We start from the raw sequence: 16,382 nt of genomic DNA on the forward strand, positions 1-16,382 counted from the left end.
AATAAGCTGCTTTTCTTCTCCACCTCTTCTCCTATTCTCTTCTTTCTCCTCCCCCTATGCTCTCATTTGCTAAATTTTAGACCCTGGAATAATAAATTAAGATTATATTAAATGTTGGTGGTATAATTCAAATAAAATATTAAGTATGGTTATTTATACTCACTAATAGAATTCTATGAAATCAAAAAGTTAACATAAATAAATGGGAAAGATGATAAGCAATATTCTAGCATAATTATCTTCTATGAGTCTTCTTTCTTTCTTGAGATTTCATATGAAAGCATAGAAAAACAAGAGGATGGATTTTACCAGGTAATGAGGAATCCTTAAATGGTTTTACAAAGCACAATATTTTGTATACTTCCTGATAACATTCCATGTGTTCTTGCTTCTCTGAAGGGAACGTTCAATTGCTCTCATTATGGAAATGGATCTTGCCCAGAAAATGAGAGAGCACTGGCTGTCCGAGCTGCCATGTACGCATTTATGGCAGGGGCCATAGTCATCACAGTATTTGGTAATCTTGCCATGATTGTTTCCATTTTCTACTTCAAGCAGCTTCACACTCCAACCAACTTCCTCATCCTCTCCATGGCAGTCACCGACTTCCTCCTGGGACTCATCATCATGCCATACAGTATGGTCAGATCAGTGGAGAACTGCTGGTATTTCGGCCTTGCATTCTGCAAGATTCATTATAGTTTTGACTTGATGCTTAGCATAACATCCATTTTCCATCTTTGCTCAGTGGCCATTGATAGATTTTATGCTATCTGTTACCCTTTAAGATATTCCACCAAAATGACCATCCCAGTGATTAAACGGTTGGTTTTTCTCTGCTGGTCAGTCCCTGGAGCCTTTGCATTTGGCGTGGTTTTCTCGGAAGCCTATGCAGATGGAATAGAAGGCTATGATACTTTGGTTGCTTGTTCCAGCTCCTGCCCAGTGACGTTCAACAAGCTCTGGGGGACCACCTTGTTTATGGCAGGTTTCTTCACTCCTGGGTCTGTGATGGTGGGGATTTATGGCAAAATTTTTGCTGTATCCAGAAAACATGCTCTTGCAATTAACAACACATCAGAAAACCAAAATACTCAAATGAAGAAAGACACAAAAGCAGCCAAAACTTTAGGAATAGTGATGGGCGTTTTTTTATTATGTTGGTTTCCCTGTTTCTTCACGATTTTGTTGGATCCCTTTTTAAACTTCTCAACCCCTGCAGTTTTATTTGATGCCTTGACATGGTTTGGCTATTTTAACTCCACATGTAATCCCTTAATATATGGTTTCTTTTATCCCTGGTTTCGCAGAGCACTTAAGTACATTTTGCTAGGTAAAATTTTCAGCTCACATTTCCAGAATACTAATTTGTTTACTCAAAAAGAAACTGAATAGACTTTTTTATGTATGAGTGAATTGAATAAAAAGGACTCAATGTAGAAGAATCAACTTATTAATGTGTGTGTGTGTGTGTGAGAGAGAGAGAGGAAAGAGCAAGCATTCTTGTGAGTGTGTATGTGTGTATGTTATTTTGGCTAATATAGAAGCCTCTTGGATCCCAAGACTTGAGTAAAAAAATACATCTTTCTTTTTGGACCAAAGCTCCCTTCAATTCTTTTCAGAATATCCTTTGTATGTTCATAACTTCCAAGTAAAGAAAATAGAATGAGACGTTAGATAAGTAAAGGGAAGATGAGGAAAAGGCAGGAATGGAAGAAGGTAAATGCACAGAAACTTAAAACAATGCATAAGTGATCAGAGCACAACACAAGCTGAACTTGAGGATTGCTTGCTTGTCCCTATTACTCCTGCTAGGTACTGTGTATGGTATTTCTGCTTAATGTTTGTACCTTACATCTGATCAGGTATATTTTGAAGCATCAACAACTAAAAACTATCGGTAATTAAATAGGGAAATAACAATTTGGAAAAACCCTATTGTTCTATCAGGAAGAAAATTAGTTTATTAGCTAAGAGTTAACACTTTATTGAGTTTTGCTGTTGCAAAATTAAAAGTTTTTTTAAGTAAAAGACCAAATGGAAAACTGTATAACATTGTCTTGATTTGAAGCAAATTTCCATTAATAAATCATCTCAGACATAGCAGCTGGTAATTTTCTATTTTACCAACAGCAGAATTCTGTTCAGTGCCTTCCTTCAGCTCATCCCTGGACTGTTTTGCTATTCGGTGTGCTAATGTTTAATAAATGTAATGTATTTACCAAAAATAGCTGTGTTTTGAATCCATCATTCCTTATTGCTTGATACCTATACATATGTTTTTAATATTAAAGTATTTCAAAGGGAGAGTCAAGAAGAGAATTAATATTTATGTGGGGTAGTACCCCGGGTACTAGAAATTTTATATTTGTTACTTAGCATATTTTTAACTGTAACACAAGATTCACAAATAGATGACAGGCTAGAACCAGTGATGTATTGTTAAATAGATAACATTTCCTATAGGGAAAAAACTCTTAAAACCCTGACTTGTAAATTTGATTATTTATGTGGTTTAAAAATCTCTCTTTATAACTGATTTTAAGCTACAAATGTAAGGTCAACTGCCTTGCAAAAATTCTGAAAAATGAATTGCAATTTAGCATGAGTAGTTTCAATATACCAATAACATTTATGAGAAACAAGTTAAGATAGAAAATAAATAATATCAAAATACACCACTTGAATTGTATTATCTTATGAAGTTTTAATTTCAGATATAGATATATATTTTGGTTTATGTATGTGTTTTCATTTATTTATTTACTTAGCAGTAAGCATGATAGCAAATTGTAATTAAGAGAAAAAAGGAAGAGAGGACACTTGACAGAGCAGGTGGACATCTCACTGAAGAACTGACTGTCCCATCTTCATTAAGAATGGAGATTTGATAGATGTTGGGTGGGACTCTCTTTCTCCTCTCCCTATACTCTTCTGGAATCTTGTTGGTGGAGGGCTTTCTGGGTGTGGAATGTCTCCTAGAACTTCATAATAGCCCCCTTGATGAAGGGCAGATGAGATTCACCTACGCTGCCCCAAGGGAGAAGGCTGGGACCCGCTCACCCAGGTTATTGAACAATGGAAAGGCTTTTGATACACAAACGCTGGCTTGCTTCTTAGGCTTGCTTCCTTCTTCCATCACACAGAAATCCTCATTTTTCTCCTCCCCTCACATACACACAGGCTGATATCTACTTAGCTACCTTAACATTTCCTCCGGCAAAAGAAGTAACCCATAAGCTTATGTGTGTAACATGGCTCAGGGTCCATCTTCTGTGTTTTCTTCAAAGCTGACATATGGGCATAGAACTGCTGATGGGTGTTCTTTGCTATGTGTCCTCTGGTGCAGTCCAGAGCACTGGCCATACCATCAGGAAAGATAGGCTGGAAACCCTGCCTCATGTCCATCTGGGGCTGGACAGCTTGTATTCAGTCAGGGACAAAATAGACGAGAGCATTTAAGACACATGGTCCAAAGAGAAGTAGAAAGAATAAGAAGCTATGGGGCTGAGTAGGGGCAGTAACCAAGATTTCCATGACCAGATGTTTAGCCAAAAATCCCAGCCATGTTCCTAGTCCTGGAGTTGTCTGGTCTTACCCAAGAAATGCTGAACACGATTTTGTACCTGTGCAGGTTGATTGACTCCCCCCCCAAAAAAAATATTTTTAGAGCATAACACAGATGCCCTTTAGGCAACAGTTAGAATCTCTAATTTCAGCCTGTTTTAAAGGATTGGGTTGAATAACCCCAGCATGGAGGCCTCAGCCATGGCAGCCTTTCACTGCATGAAGGCTCTATTTTGTTTTCTCAAAAAGGAGTGGGCCCTGCTCTGACTTGTTCTTGAGAGCCTGATACAGAGCTTGCTATAGAAACTTCGCTATTGATCTACACCTAGGGATCCATTGCCTCCTTGTTGGAGCTGTATTAAGGTTGTAGAAACAGGAATCCACTGAGTGTACATTGTATTCTGTCTGGCAGCCAGTTTCTGTTTCCCACAGGTGAGGATGAACCCTGCATATTTTACTTCCTGATAGACCAGTAGTGCTTTTTCTTGGATACACAGTAGCCATGATCTGCTAGGAAGTTAAGAGTACTAGTCAAATGCCCAAAATTGGAGTAACAGGTGGGAAACAGACTAGCAAGCCATCCACTTTTTAAATCGTCTCTTCATCCCCCCTCAAGGGATTGGTCCCTGAGATGCTCCATAAAGGGCTTGTCCAAATAGGTGGGAGCTGTTTGTAAATCTTGTCCAGGTTAGCTGGTTAGCAACCTGTTTGCTAACCCATTTAAAGGCAAATAAGAACAGTCAGAAAGGGTCTTTCATCTTAGTAGCAATCAGGTGAGCATTAAGGCCTGGCCAGTTATGTGTGAGGCCTAGACCATCTATTTCTTCATAAGAACTACTAGGAGAAACATACCAGGGAAGTGTGAACCTACTTATGGAAAGTATCCCACTGGTGCCCATTACTTGGCTGGACTGGGAGGAGGGCTGGCCTGTAAAGGAGGTTAGTGCAGACTGGGCAGGGTTTTTCTTTTTCTTTTCTTTTTTTAATAAATGAACTTTTTTTCTTGACATATTTTTAAGTTCTTCACTTATATCAATGAAAAAAATTAATGTTTATATAATTGTCTACACATTTGCTTTTCTTAGCTCACTACACAGATTAAGATTAAACAGTAACCACTCAGCAGTCAACTTAAGTATTAATGTTGCCCGAATATAGCTGCCTGAAGATGGGCCTGCACATGCTGTCAGACTTCTGTGCCTCTCATCCTTGCTGGTCTGCTGACAAGTTGGTCCCTCTCTACTGGCTGCAAGGGTAGAATGGAATCATGGACTTTCTTTGAACTAGCGAAAGAGACTGCAAGAACAAAATAAGAAAGAGAACAATCCATTTAGAAGAAGAGTAACTAAAGTTAGGTATAGTTATGAGAGATCATCTGGTAGATTGAGTCTATTTGGTAATTTTTTTTTCCTAACAAAATGATGATGTTTATGCCATCTTGGTATTTACATACATGCACACACACACACACACAGAGTTTTTCTGCTTCAGTCTTTCTTTATTTTAAAAGATTCACTTGGTTAATCCTCTGCCTGTGGCACTAGCATCCCATATGGGTGCTGGTTCTAGTCCCAGTTAGTCCTCTTCCAGTCCAGCTCTCTGCTGTGGCCCAGGAGGGCAGTGGAGGATGACCCAAGTGCTTGGGCCCCTGTACCTGCATGGGAGACCAAGAAGCACCTGGCTCCTGGCTTCGGATCAGCACAGCCATAGTGGCCATCTGGGGAGTGAACCAATGGAAGGAAGACCTTTCTGTCTCTCTCTGTCACTGTCTATAACTCTACCTGTCAAATAAATTAAGATAAAATAGAAATAAAATAAAATAAAATAAAATAAAAAGACTCACCACTAAAAATTGGATAAAGGAGATTTTAGTGTTAGCTTTATTGTAAGGTAGAATTATTTTTAATTAGTATCTATTGAATTCACTTTCCATTTCATTAATATGTGATGTTAGAAAACCAAACCAGAGGCCGACACTGTGGCAGAGTGGGTTATTCCTCCACCCGAGGTGCCAGCATCCCATATGAGCACTGGTTCTAGTCCCGGCTGCCCCTCTTCCAATCCCACTTTCTGCTATGGCCTGGGAAAGTAGCAGAAGATGGCCCAAGTGCTTGGGCCCCTGCACCCGCATGGGAGACCAGAAAGAAGCACCTAGCTCCTGGCTTCAGATCAACACAGCTCTGGACATTGTGGCCATCTGGGGAGTAAACCAATGGAAGGAAGACCTTTCTCTCTCTCTCCCTCTGTCTGTAATTCTACCTCTCAAATAAATAAATAAAATCTTTTTTTAAAAAAAAAGAAAACCAAGCCAAACATCTTTGTGGAAGGTTGCCCATTGCTCTTTATTGGAAAGGTGTTCGTGACTTTTTTCACAGAATGATGACGTTTGTGATGGTGCTTTGCATTTATGCTGATGCTTACAAATGAAATAAAAACTTGGGGTCCCCCTGAGGGCCATAGGATTCTTATGATGCTGCTTCTGTCTGTGAGGCATCATTTAAATCAGTTTTCAATAATGTTCTGCTTAGTTTATCCCCTTTCACAGAAACAAATGCTTTACTCCAGATGTTCTTCCTGAACTTTTCCTTTGGAAAACGTGCTCTGTGCTCCGTACTGGTGAAGGAAATAGAGTGGCTCAGCCTCCTGTATACTTACTGCCTTTCACCGCTTTTACTGCTTTCATCTCCCTGGTTAGTACTCTTCCTCCACACCCAGAAGGCTAAGGGAAGTTACAGGTGAGAAAACTGAGCTGGGAGAACGAGTGACTTAACCTGGATTTCACAACTAATTTTAGAAACAGCACTAGAACCCTGCTCTCTTGACTTCTTATTCACTGTTGCTTAGTCAACTTGTTTTTCCAAGATTTGTGACACTTTAATTGACTATTTTCCTTTCTTTTTCTTGTTCTCTATTCCATCAAAGGTTTTTCTCAAACAGGCACAGGTCATTGAAGCAAAAATAAATACTTCCCTCTTGCTCCATGTTTTCTCATTCAAAGTGCAAACAGAAATCTTCTATGATTCAGACAACCATTTATGTCCTGGATATTAGCCAACATTTAATTCAACTTACTTATGTCTATGTGTTTTTAATACACAGAAGTTTTGGTACTTTGTCTTTCCATAATGAAGCTCCAAGTGCCATAAAGTCAAACATAAAACCATTGCCCTTCATTAATAAAAAAATAAGGAAACTGAAAACTCTCTGGAGGCATTAAAAAAAGTGACTATTTTAATATCCTCTGGGAAAGCTGAAAGAGCAATTCCACTGGGTCTCTGGAGTGAGTGTGTCTCTTTGGAGTTCCCTGATCTGAATTCTCTGCTCCAGGTCTTTTGAGAGCAGAGACACCTTTATATGAATCAGATGTTTTAATCCTTTACACTCAACTTCCCAGAATTACCTCCCAACCCAGCAGTGGAGGCTCAGAGATTCATGGCTAACTTTCCAGGAGAAAAAAGGTACTGGGTCCATAAAAAGAACTGGAAACGCACTATCCCTTTACACAACGTATTTTCTTAATAAAATACAATTTATTTTCTTTTTAAGACAATTAAACAGTGATAATTAAATTTTATAGAAAATGAGAATTTGTTAAAAATAGATTGTAATAGAGAAGATAGGGGTTTTTTTCTGACTAAAAAAATTATGATGATATTCCATTGAAAGGAAGGTCTTAAATTTCCCATTAGAATTTGTTTGGTAAGGTTTGTAAGTTGCTAGAGAATGGCGTATTAAAGATGGTTTTACAAAGTACAAGAACTATGCAAGAGATGACTCAGTAAATGTAAAGAACTTACATATTTCAATAATGCTAAAATGCTATTTTTATTTTGGTATTACATTTTAATAACAAAAATTCTTGTTACAGTCTCCAGAAATCACTACCATATACTGCATATTTTATTTTTATTATTTTCCATTGGCAAGCAGCATTTACTTAGGATAGTCTGCTACTTTTTCTTCCTCAAAATGGTTCTCTCATTTCATATGCAGTGTGCTCAAACTAAATATACAGTTACTGCATTGTCTAGAACAATCCTTCTCAAAGCAATGGATTTGTACAGATAACATAAGCATCTTACTAAGAGCATATTTTGGAATAGGTCTGAGATATTTTATTTCTAAAACTGCTTCTTGTAGTTGGCAATGTGACTGGTCCAGAGTGCATATTTTGATGGGCAAGGACTAGAAGGGAGAACTTCTATGCCACTAAAGCTGTAGATTTCTTGCTAACCAAATAAATCAGAAATGAATTATTGCACATTATTAGACATGGCAGGGGAATGTAAGATAAAAGGGGATGAGAAACTGTTCTGCAGAATAAAATTTTGTTAACATTTTATTTGAGGGTCTTTTCTAGTTCTGAAAGATGAATCTCTTGTGTAAATAAGTGTATGTAATGAAAGATTTGTTCTCATGTTGAAACACCTCAGAGATCTCCCCAATCCTTAATAAAATGGAATACATACTTGTACACAGTGACTGTGAGTTTGTTTCAGTGTCTTGGCTGTGATCATTAAGATCAGATGGGCAACTGAGGCATGAGAGTCTCCAGGGTAAGCATATACTTTACCTGTATAGGTATTGATGGACTTACGGATATAAGTGTATGAGTTTAATTGTAAGGCACTGTTCTTCGATACAATATTTCCTTTTAGTGTTGAGAATGTATAAGTTTCAATTGAAAGGCCATCCTCAATTCCCTTGAGTGGTAGGTGAGACTGAAAAAAAGCCATTATAATCCCATCCCAACACGACCACAGGGTCGACCTCCCATGTGCACTGAGCTGAACCACTCAGCAGCTCGGTTTCCTTCTGCTAAGACCCTCACATCCCTGTCCAGTCTCAGCACCTTTTGTTCCTTTCTCACCTAGAAGAGCATAAAAGGTATCTACATCAAATCTCTCAACTCTGCCTATTTAATTGTTATTCTAGGAGGAATAATTTTATAGCAATATCAGAAAAAATTTCATCTCAGAGGATATTTTCATGAAGTGTGTTTCTGGAACTAGTCCATTGATCTATATGAAGTCTCATATTGGAACAATGCAGACTTTTCTTATTTTTTTAAAGATTTTTATTTATTTATTTGAGAGGTAGAGTTATAGACAGTGAGAGGAAGAGAGAGAGAGAGGGAGGTCTTCTGTTGGTTCACTCCCCAGATGGCCGCAACGGCTGGAGCTGCTCCAATACGAAGTCAGGAGCCAGGTGCTTCTTCCTGGTCTCCCACATGGGTGCAGGGGTCAAAGGACTTAGGCCATCTTCTACCACTTTCCCAGGCCATAGCAGCAAGCTGGATTAGAAGAGGAGCAGCGGGACTAGAACCGGCACCCATATGGGATGCCGGCGCTGCAGGCAGAGGATTAACCTACTGCGTCACAGCGCTGGCCCCCAATGCAAACTTTTTAGGAGCACCATAACTTACCATTATTTACATATTTATTCATTCAAACATCTACTGCTTCCCACAACAACTTGAGTCCTGAGAATCCATGAGGGAACAAAATAGACAAGTTTCCTGTCTCCTGATAGTGCATGGCAGGAGTGATAAGATGTAGCTGTTTTTATGAAGTTTATTTTGGGGGATAATAGCAAGAAAAGACAAGATGTGAGTCAGTGTATTCTACACAGGTACTACACTGAAGAGGATTTTATGGAGTGCTGTTAGTTTTATGTTAAAATGCTACCCCAGCTAGATGCAGAACCTTTCCTCTGTGAAAACCAAAATGCGCAGTGAGGCAGAAAGGAGTGCAGAGGTCTTTATCATGGAGAGAAGCGCCCTAACATTGATCAGATGTGCCCCAGGATAGAAAGGACCATTCCATGAGCCTCTGTTCTGCGTCACAAACTTTATTCCATCTCTTTCTCATCATGTTTCTGTGCTCTTGTCTCCTCTCTGTTCGCAAGAACATGATTTAGAATGCATAGGCTTTGGGCTACCGATGATTCACAGGTTTTAGATCTGGAAGTGCACATGAGGCTCATCCAGCCGTCACCCCTCATATTACTGAGAGCTCACAACTAGCTTTTGGCAGAATTTGGATTAAGAGAACTCCTAGTTGAGGACCTTGGGAGTGAGTGAAGTAAATCCTTAACCCAGAGCAAACTGGCAGTTCTGTGGAACAGGCAACTCAAAACGGGCCTTCCTGAGACTTCTACAGAGAAACCTCCTCTGACTGTTCTAGCAGACACCACACAGGCTCTTTGGTCACAGCAAGGTCCCCCTCCCGTCCTCCATCAGGAAGAATGGCAGGCTCAAGAGAAATCATGGGGCTTGTTACATCTTGAGACCAAGAAGTGGCTTTTTCTTGCTGTTTAATAGGATTCTCAAGGGAAAAATGCATTGACTGTCTAAATAGATGAACTTTCTAAATGTCCACTACATTTGCATGTCTGTAGCTTGGGGGAATCCAACGCAGGCCAGAGAGTCTCCCACATCTCATTCACTCGAGACTGGGCTTGCCTCTTTGTAGCCCAGTAAGTAGATTTGATGCTTTTATTAGAGGCACCATGTCAAGCTTCTCTAAGAGCTAACCAGTGGGTGGTTTTTAGGAACATCTATGTCCAAAACTGAGTAGTAAATCAAGTGCAAGAAAACTATTGACCTTGGATTTATGTAATTTGTTCACCTTTCTTAGTCCTCTGTGATAAACAGGAGTCATGTGAGATTTGAGTGAGTGGTCTATGAGCATGAAATTTCAACTCCTTTTATATCACTCGTAGATGGAACACATGCCAGGATCCACTAACCAGAATCTCAGATAAACTATAATACTTAAGAAAAACAGAGGAGAGGAGAAGAAGGGGCAGAATACAGAGATGCTGGAGATGCCGTGAGGCACTGATACGCGTACAGGTTTCACCCATATGTAGAGTGCTTTCAACAGCTATGTTAAAAGGCCAAGCGTTATCATACTGTGTATTTCAACAGTGATAATGCCATTCATAACTCTTAAAACATTCCCAATCTTTACCAGTGAAGAATTCAAATTATTGAAAGAAAAGCTTTCTGATTTCACTTAACATTTATATGTTTTAAGTATTTTTATGGTGAAAGAAATAATATTTTATTGTAGCACAAATAGGCTTCTGGAAAGGTGAAACTTGAAAATCTTCCAATGCATTACCAGGGACAGAGCAGTCAGTTGATAAACATGTTGAATGAATGAGTGGATAGAATGAAATGAAATTACATAACAGAGAATAATAAGCTGCTGAAAACTTCCCTTCTTCTATGTAGCAAAAAGAAAATCTTAGGAGCAAGCACAGTTGATATATTTTGACACATTTAAATGCAAGTAATTACAATTGAAGTGAATTAATAATGGATGACTTTGATCTTTTTTGTACTATTAGGAGCTGAAATTTACCAGAATCCCTCAGAGAAGAAATATTGACTCATTCTCCTGGAAAGAATTTGAAGTGAGAAAACACCATGGATCTAACTTATATTCCTGGAGACATATCCAGTTGTTCAAAATTTGGAAATAAATCCTGTCCTCCCACTAACCGCCATTTTCATGTCCGAGTGATGATGTACTTGTTCATGACTGGAGCCATGGTTATCACTATCTTTGGAAACTTGGTTATAATAATTTCCATATCACATTTCAAACAGCTTCACTCTCCCACAAACTTTCTTATCCTCTCCATGGCTACCACAGATTTTCTGCTAGGGTTTGTCATTATGCCATACAGCATGGTACGATCCGTGGAGAGCTGCTGGTATTTTGGGGATGGCTTTTGTAAATTCCATGCAAGCTTTGACATGATGCTAAGTCTGACCTCTATTTTCCACCTCTGTTCCATCGCTGTTGATCGCTTTTATGCTGTGTGTTACCCCCTGCACTATGCGACCACAATGACACCCTCCATGGTCAAGCGACTGCTGGCCTTTTGCTGGTCAGCCCCAGCTCTCTTTTCTTTCAGCTTAGTTTTATCTGAGGCTAATGTTTCTGGTATGCAGAGCTATGAGATTCTTGTGGCTTGCTTTAATTTCTGTGCCCTTACATTCAACAAATTTTGGGGGACAATCTTGTTTACTACATGTTTCTTTACTCCTGGTTCACTCATGGTTGGTATTTATGGCAAGATCTTTATTGTTTCCAAAAGACATGCTCGAGTCATCAGCAATATGCCTGAAAATACAAAGGGGGAAGTGAAGAAAAATTTATCAAAGAAAAAGGACAGGAAAGCAGCAAAGACTCTGGGCATAGTAATGGGAGTGTTTCTAGCTTGCTGGTTGCCTTGTTTTCTTGCTGTTTTGATTGACCCGTATTTAGACTACTCCACTCCCATAGTAGTACTTGACCTTTTAGTGTGGCTTGGGTACTTCAACTCTACTTGCAATCCTCTCATCCATGGCTTTTTTTATCCATGGTTTCAGAAAGCACTCATCTACATAGTAACAGGAAAAATATTTAGTTCCCATTCAGAAAATGTGAATCTGTTTGCTGAAGCACATTAATGAAAAAGTATTACAAAAGTGAATAAAAGGACACAGGTGTTTGGCACAACAGTTGAGATGTAGTTGGGATGCATGAATCCCATGTGGAAGTCCTGGGTTCAGGTCCACTGCTGAGTTTGGCATCCTGGTAATGTGATCCTGGGATGTAGCAGGTGATGCCTCCCTGTCAACCACATGGGAGACCTTATTTGAATTTTGAGTTCCTGGTTTTTAGCTGTCCTGCCTTGGTTGTTCTGAGCATCTGGAGTGTGAACCAGTGGATGGAAGATATCTCTCTTTCTCTTCCCTTTTCAAATGAGTAAAAATAAATATTTTTTGAAGTAGATAAAAGGAGACTGTTGTTATTCTTATCTATAGCCCATACCTTACATTCCCAGATAATATTAGTATTCCATTATTAAATGCCAGTAATCTTTAAGTGTTCTGTAACTCATACAAGGCACTCTTTTTAAGGTTTTAAAATGACATTTAAAAAGAGTTAATAAGTATATTATAGGAAATTGAAAAACACAAGAAGCAAAGAACAGATTCATCCACAATTGTAAGTTGTTTAGTTCAACATGGCATTTTAGGTCCTATATGTGCATACCCAACATCCAATTTTACATGACAAAGTTGATACAGAATGTATCACGTGTTTTCACACATTGTGAATATTTACCAGTTCAAGATCCCAAAGCTGTATGAGTATTTTGATAACCAAGGATATACTACACCCACTCAACCTATTAAGAAAAAAATGTAATTTGAAATGCTTAGGAACAAAAATTTCATAAAAGACAAAAATGCAACAGGCCTCTAGACAAAAGTTCTGGCAATTAAAATACTGTATCCCCTTAGTGCTAGATTAAAATGGGACATAAAGCAACAGTGCATTTGAAGTAAAATGTTTCTAAGGGAATTCATTGTAATATGTGTACTCTCAAAATATCAGCAAGAAGATTTATTTCCATCGAATTTCTTAATGTACTAGTTTAGTGCAGCCAAAAGAAATATACAATATATCAATAGCTATCATCCAAATGTAAACACAGGGGCAGGCATTGTGGTGTAGAGAGTAAAGCATCCCATATAGGCAACAATTCAAGTCCTAGTGTCTCTGCCTGTGATCCAGCTCCCTATTAATGGCCTGGTAAAACAGTGGAAGATGGCCCAAATGATAGGGCCCCTGCCATCATGTGGGAGACCTGAGAGAATCTCCTGGCTTCTGGCTTTGGCTTGGCCCAGCCCTGGAGATTGCAACCATTTGAGGAGTGAATCTGTGGATGGAATATCTGTATTTCTCTGTCTTTCCCTCTCTCTGTAACTGTGACTTTCAAATAAACCAATAGATCTTTTTAAAAATGTAAATATGAATACATCTGCATTCACCTCTCCTTTTAAACTTCCTCCTCCCCCTCTGCTGTCAACCTAATCAATAAGTTCTTTTAGACACTGCTCAGAAACGGTTAAACAATTCTTTGGCCAATCAATGCATCCATCATTTATTACTTGTTACTCTATATCCACTGCACACTTAACTGTTGGGAGGGGCAGGGAAAGAAGCATCAAACATAGTTTGGGATTGGTTGTCCTAGACTTAGACACATGAGACCATTAAAGACCAATATAAGAATAAAGAAAATAAAGTGCTCAGGGTTTTTGTTCCTATCTGATTCCACTCTAAGAATTCGGGAAAAGAGACGATCCTTAACACGGTTTTGAGCTTTCCCTAATAAAGTTCTATCTGAATTTCATAATTCCTCTTAAACACCTTAAATGATTTCAATGTTAGAACTTTTTTGTTTTTCTTCCAGTTTTCGGGTAACCTTCTCCACCCACTCCTGTACAGAAGGCTGACCTGTGCCAACCAGATTAAAGAGCTTTTTTGCCAAAGGTTCCTGGTGGCGTTTTGCTAGTGGGAAGCACCTCCAGGTGACCAGCAGATGGAAGAAGGGTGAAACCAGGGTGTTTATCCCAGGCAGCCTTTCTGCCTAATTTCTCAGGGCTGGCTGTCCTCCTCCAGAACAGATCATCTGGAGTCCCCCCTCCATACAGCCATCCCCTTGGAGTTCCCGGCTGCTCCCTTCCCTGCACCTCTGCTTTGGCAAGAGTGGTGGTTCCCTGTTACCACTGCACCAGGAAACGATGCTGTTTCTTGCAGGTTTTCTTAAGCCTGCTTCCCACACACTGCCTTGTAAATAGTCCCCTTATTAAACTTCTCCCATTCACCCCAGTTGGTTGTGCCACGTGTTTTCTTGTTGCACACCTGCTGAATGTAGCTTTCCAAGTTTGGAAATTCCTCCCAAAGGCATCAGATTCTGTATTAGTCTGACGTAGCCTCTTGGCTACATTGCTCTGAAGGAATCGCTGTGCCCCAGATTAGTAGTTCATTGTGTTTGCTCTATTCTTAGTGGCTGCTCCTCTCCCTCCTTCACTTGGGAAACTTTGCATTTTTAGAATCAGTCTGTTTACTTGAGATTCTGGTGTTCTTGAGCATAGAAGAGATACTTTGAGGTAACACTGGTTTTTAGAATTAATCTAAAAAACAGTATTGAAAAATCTAGCTCTTCTTTAAAATGTGATTTTTAACTTTATACCTTATAGACTTTATTTTACAACTTGTAAATAAAATATTCTATTTATTCATTAGCAACTTTTAAGGAACATTTCAGATTAATTAATTCCCTTAATATTTTATTCGGGAAGTTATGGGCGGGGAAGCCATTGTAATCCATTAGCTGTACTTTGGAAATTTATATTCATTAAATAAAAGTTAAAAAATATTTTATTTGTACTCATCAAATTAAAGGGTTTGAGTTTCCATTTTGATAACTTGATTGTTGAACTATACATAAAACCTTCCACAGTACCTAAAATAACTCAAAAATTTAATAGCATATAAATAAGGTGAATTTTAAGATTTTTTAAAACTATAACATTATTAACTTAGCAAATTTCTTTAATTCCTTTCAAATTAAAAATCCTGGTGAAATCAATTATTTGATTAACTTTCTAAGTAGGAATGATAATATTATAAATAATTTAGCATGTAAAATTTCCTTAAATATCACAAACTAAAAATGACAATGATGCAAATAATCTCTACACTGAACACAAAGTATATTAATAATATAGGTTTTATTTACTTTGCCCTTTTTATTTTAAATAAACGCAGGACATTTTAGTGATCATATGCACACAATCTTTTCCTTGACACATAGATATCCTTGGATTTTTTACTTGAAGAAAACTTGTTTTGACTGACTACAATCTGTGGGTTGGAGTACTAATTTTCCATCATCAGATTTGTCCCTGAAGGTTGCTTTTCTGTGTTCACCTCACAATTTTTCTGTCTACTCTTGTTGCTGACTGGACCAGGGCCCTGTTTCTCACTGAAATGATACCAGAAACATCTCAATGATGTGGCCAGCTTAAAGCTTTAAAACTTTCATTTACCTACTCTCTGCTCCTCAATCTAGCCTTTATGATAGTAAAGCACAACCTTTTTTTTAACTTTTATTTAATAAATATAAATCTCCAAAGTACAACTTTTGGATTATAGAGGCTTTTTTCCCCCATAACCTCCCTCCCACTCGCAACCCTCCCATCTCCCACTCTCTCTCCCATCCCATTCACATCAAGATTCATTTTCAATTATCTTTATCTACAGAAGATCAATTCAGTATATACTAAGTAAAGATTTTAACAGTTTGCACCCACACAGAAACACAAAGTCTAAAGTACTGTTTGAGTACTAGTTATACTGTTAATTCACATAGTACAACACCTTAAGGACAGAGATCCTACTTGGGGAGTAAGTGTACAGTGACTCCTGTTAATTTAACAATTGACATTTTTATTTATGACATCAGTAATCACCCGAGGCTCTTATCATGAGCTGCCATTCCTTTCTGATCAGGATTTACCTTCCTGGTGTCATCTTTTCTCTGTCTTATTTTTTCCTTCAAATGCTACAGTTCTTAGAATGCCAGAATATTCTATATTTTTCTTGTGCTTTGTTGTTTCTATGCCTAAGTCACAACCTTCACAGGAGACTCCTGAATGGTGTTCCAGGTTCCTGGCTTCAGCCTGGTCCAGCCATGGCCCTTGCAGTCATTTAGGAAGTGAATCATTCAAATAAATAAGGCAAATGTTTTTTTAAACAATGTAGCAATGTAGCAGCAGGCAACATTAATTTTATGAAGAAACTCTCAGAGAATGTAATACAGCTAGTTTTTATAATTGATTTATATATGAATCACTTGATTCTATTTTAATAAATACTTAAGCTTATATGTTCTCTAAATAATTATTTTAAGGAAGCAATTTTGATATGTTGATGCATGGCAAAATTATCAGTGCAAAC

The 16,382-nt window shown here is 38.3% G+C and overlaps 2 protein-coding genes across 2 annotated transcripts; both read left to right on the forward strand.

Annotated features, from left to right (window-relative positions):
• The first annotated feature begins 408 nt into the window (after window positions 1-408).
• On the forward strand, window positions 409-1,395 carry LOC100355800 (trace amine-associated receptor 2). The gene has a single exon (XM_002714742.3). It carries the CDS (start codon window positions 475-477, stop codon window positions 1,393-1,395), a length of 921 nt encoding a protein of 306 aa, XP_002714788.3. The 5' UTR covers window positions 409-474.
• A 9,607-nt stretch (window positions 1,396-11,002) lies between these two features.
• On the forward strand, window positions 11,003-12,034 carry LOC100344665 (trace amine-associated receptor 3). Its single transcript, XM_002714825.2, has one exon. It carries the CDS (start codon window positions 11,003-11,005, stop codon window positions 12,032-12,034), a length of 1,032 nt encoding a protein of 343 aa, XP_002714871.2.
• Window positions 12,035-16,382: the final 4,348 nt, after the last annotated feature.

Source organism: Oryctolagus cuniculus, chromosome 5 (assembly GCF_964237555.1).
Source record: "Oryctolagus cuniculus chromosome 5, mOryCun1.1, whole genome shotgun sequence".
In the NCBI taxonomy this organism is placed as follows: Eukaryota; Metazoa; Chordata; class Mammalia; order Lagomorpha; family Leporidae; genus Oryctolagus; species Oryctolagus cuniculus.